General features: G+C 46.1%; 1 protein-coding gene across 1 annotated transcript; it reads left to right on the forward strand.

Annotated features, from left to right (window-relative positions):
- Positions 1-928: 928 nt before the first annotated feature.
- Positions 929-1,954, forward strand: LOC137348839 (zinc finger protein 432-like). The gene is made up of 2 exons (XM_068014076.1): positions 929-1,035; positions 1,120-1,954. Exons 1-2 carry the CDS (start codon positions 929-931, stop codon positions 1,952-1,954), a joined length of 942 nt encoding a protein of 313 aa, XP_067870177.1.
- The last annotated feature ends 413 nt before the right edge of the window (positions 1,955-2,367 follow it).

Below are 2,367 nucleotides of genomic sequence, written 5' to 3' on the forward strand. Positions count from 1 at the left end.
GCTGGAATATTAAACTCCACCCCAGCTATAAAGAATATTAACACAGCAGATATAAACCCCACTGTCAGAATGAATATGGTTCAGTCCTGGATGTGATTAACAGCAGCAATAATTACAGAATGCAACAGCTACAGTCACTTGTGAACTCACTGGTGTCTCAGCATTTTGGATATCGATTAAATTCCTTCCCACAGACGGAGCAGGTGAATGGCCTCTCGTTATATTATTATAATATAATACGATCTTTAATATCATCTAATAAGATATTCTTTCTTACAGTTCAGTGGGATGTAAACAGTAAACCCCAGCACCTTCAGGGGAGATGGTGCGAAAGCCCTTGTGTGCAGAGTGAGCATCAAATCAATGTGTGTAAATACTCTCCTAATACCCTGTAAAAGGAGGTAATAAAAGTCATCACAGTCAGTACAGGATAGAAATTCAGAACAGACAATTCGAGATCCTATGGAACATTTTATTCCTCTTGTTTCCCCAAAGCTGTAAATCGCAGTCCCACACACTCTTCCTCCTCCCTGTGCTGAAATCCAAACCAATGGCACCATCTGCACCATCTCTTTCCTCCTCTGCCAGTTTTCTCCCTCCCTCTACTGTGGCTGGGTTCAGTTCTCCAGCCCCTGTGTGCAGAGTGAGAATAAAATTAATGAGTCAATGATTTTCTCTCCTGGTCACTGGGTCCCTGAAGCCCCGCCCACTCTCTGTTCTGGTCCCACAAATTACCAGATTCATTCAGCTCAATTTCACAACTTGTCTTTGTGTTTTTGTGGGTTCTCTCTCACTCCCTTTTTCCTGTTGTAACTTCATGTTACAGGGTATTAGAAAGGGAGGATTTGCAGACGGGAAAATCAAACATCACCTCAAGATGTGACAGTCACTCGATTCATCAGGATCTGAATATCATCGGCCTTTGATCATGGAAGCAAAAAGTGTGGAGAAACCGTACACGTGTTCTGTGTGTGGACGAGGCTTCATCCAAGCATCTGGCCTGTCGATACACAAGTGTAGTAACACTGGGGAGAAGCTGTGGATATGTGGGGACCGTGAGAAAGAATTAAATTACACGTCTGAGCTGGAAACTCATCAACACAGTCAAACTGAGGGGAGGCCGTTCATCTGCACTGAGTGTGGGAAGGGATTCACTCAGTCATCCTCCCTACTCGCACACCAACGAGTTCACACTGGGGAGAGGCCATTCATCTGCACTGAGTGTGGGAAGGGATTCACTCAGTTATCAAACCTGCAGACACACCAGCGAATTCACACTGGGGAGAAGCCGTTCGCCTGCACTGAGTGTGGGAAGGGATACATTCATTTATGCGCCCTACTAACACACCAACGAGTTCACACTGGGGAGAGGCCATTCACCTGCAATGATTGTGGAAAGGGATTCATTCGTTCATCCGCCCTACTGAGACACCAGCGAGTTCACACTGGGGAGAGGCCATTCACCTGCTCTGAGTGTGGGAAGAGATTCTCTCTGTCAGGGAACCTGTTGACACACCAACGAATTCACACTGGGGACAGGCCAGTCACCTGCTCTGATTGTGGGAAGGGTTTCACTCATTCATCCACCCTGCTGATACACCAGCGAATTCACACTGGGGAGAGGCCATTCACCTGCTCCGAGTGTGAGAAGGGATTCACTACTTCATCCCAGCTGGTGAAACACACGCGATTTCACACTGGTGAGAGGTCATTCACCTGCTCTGAGTGTGGGAAGGGATTTGCTGATTCAACTGCTCAGCTGACGCACCAGCGAGTTCACACTGGGGAGAGGCCATTCACCTGCTCCGTATGTGGGAAGAGATTTACTCAGTCATCCCACCTGGTGACACACCAGTTCATTCACATTGGGGAGAGGTCATTCATTCGCTCCGTGTACAGGAACGGATTCACTCTGCCATCCTATCTGCTGAGACACCAGCGAGTTCACAGATAATTACAGGGGTTGGATTCTGCTGTTGCTGCTGTTAATCATATCCAGACTGAACCATGTTCATTCTGACAGTTGGGGTTTATTTCTGATGTCAGTTGCTCCTCTTGGACTGAGCGTCTGCCCCACAGCATCTCTCATTCATGTGTGAATAGACCATCATGTCTTCAAACCTCATTTTCAATTTAAATCCACTCAGTCAATGTACTGAACAAAAGATGAGCAATAAACAGATCACAGGCCAATCCTGTAACTCTATATTGACAGGAAAAAGTCTGTTCTTTAGCTCAAGAATGAGGCTGTTTAAGCTCTGTGTGTTTCTAAGTACTCATAGACTGGAATTGTTGGACAGACAGGCTGTTCACAACTGTTAACATGTCAGATAGTGAAGGAATTGCTCTTCAAGTAAACTCACCAAC

This window comes from Heterodontus francisci, chromosome 34, assembly GCF_036365525.1.
Source record: "Heterodontus francisci isolate sHetFra1 chromosome 34, sHetFra1.hap1, whole genome shotgun sequence".
NCBI lineage: Eukaryota > Metazoa > Chordata > Chondrichthyes > Heterodontiformes > Heterodontidae > Heterodontus > Heterodontus francisci.

Coding starts and splice junctions, on each gene's coding strand:
- LOC137348839 (XM_068014076.1), top strand. CDS start 929: ATGGAAGCAAAAAGTGTGGAGAAACCGTACACGTGTTCTGTGTGTGGA. Junction 1,036..1,119: donor TGTAGTAACACTGGGGAGAA/GCTGTGGATATG, acceptor AACTGAGGGGAG/GCCGTTCATCTGCACTGAGT.